The 670-nt window shown below is 53.6% G+C and overlaps 1 protein-coding gene across 2 annotated transcripts in view; it reads left to right on the forward strand.

The window, feature by feature from the left end:
• Positions 1–670, forward strand: part of DLX1 (distal-less homeobox 1) — a 7,552-nt gene that overhangs the window by 5,968 nt on the left and 914 nt on the right. The window contains exon 2 of one of the 2 annotated variants that reach the window (XM_019522926.1): positions 381–580. The exons of the other annotated variant lie outside the window; for it this stretch is intronic. Coding sequence (XP_019378471.1) covers positions 381–580 — 200 coding nt within the window. The remainder of the gene's footprint in view (positions 1–380; positions 581–670) is intronic. 2 annotated transcript variants of the gene reach the window in all.

Raw genomic sequence — 670 nt, forward strand, 5'->3', positions numbered from 1 at the left:
ATACCTAGGGAAAATAAAATGAAATTACGAAAAATACCAGTCTGGAAAGGCTGGAGGATCAGAGGGGATCAGTACACAGCAGCACACAATGCCCGGCTGGAAAAGAAATCAACCCAGATGTGCACGTATTAGTCTTCGTAATTATTTATTGCGTAGCGCTATAAACAATGTATGCAATTAAGGGTAATTAAACCTAAACTGCAGCCTGTAAAAATAGCAAACTTTCTCCGGGAAGGAGCCTGGGCTGCCATCATCGCCCGCAGCCTTTGTTAGCGTTACTTGATCCTCACTATGCTTTTCTCACTTCTCATTATCGTTATTGTTGTTGTTGCTGCTGCTGCTGTTGCTTTCTTGTGACTCCTTCTCGCTCGCGGTTGCAGGGGCCGAAGCGGAGAAAAGCACCGTGGTGGAAGGAGGGGAAGTTCGCTTTAACGGGAAAGGGAAAAAAATCCGCAAGCCCAGGACTATTTACTCCAGCCTGCAGTTGCAGGCTCTCAACAGGAGGTTCCAGCAGACTCAGTACCTGGCTCTGCCCGAGCGAGCCGAGCTCGCCGCCTCGCTGGGACTCACCCAGACACAGGTACGGCGGCGTCTGCTCCCGCCTCCCCTCTCCCGCTGCCCGGGGCGACGGAGCGCCTGCCTCCCCCGCCGGTGCCCGCAGCCTGCCCTG

The sequence above is a fragment of the Gavialis gangeticus genome, unplaced genomic scaffold (assembly GCF_001723915.1).
Source record: "Gavialis gangeticus isolate Ggan-Ray unplaced genomic scaffold, GavGan_comp1, whole genome shotgun sequence".
In the NCBI taxonomy this organism is placed as follows: domain Eukaryota; kingdom Metazoa; phylum Chordata; order Crocodylia; family Gavialidae; genus Gavialis; species Gavialis gangeticus.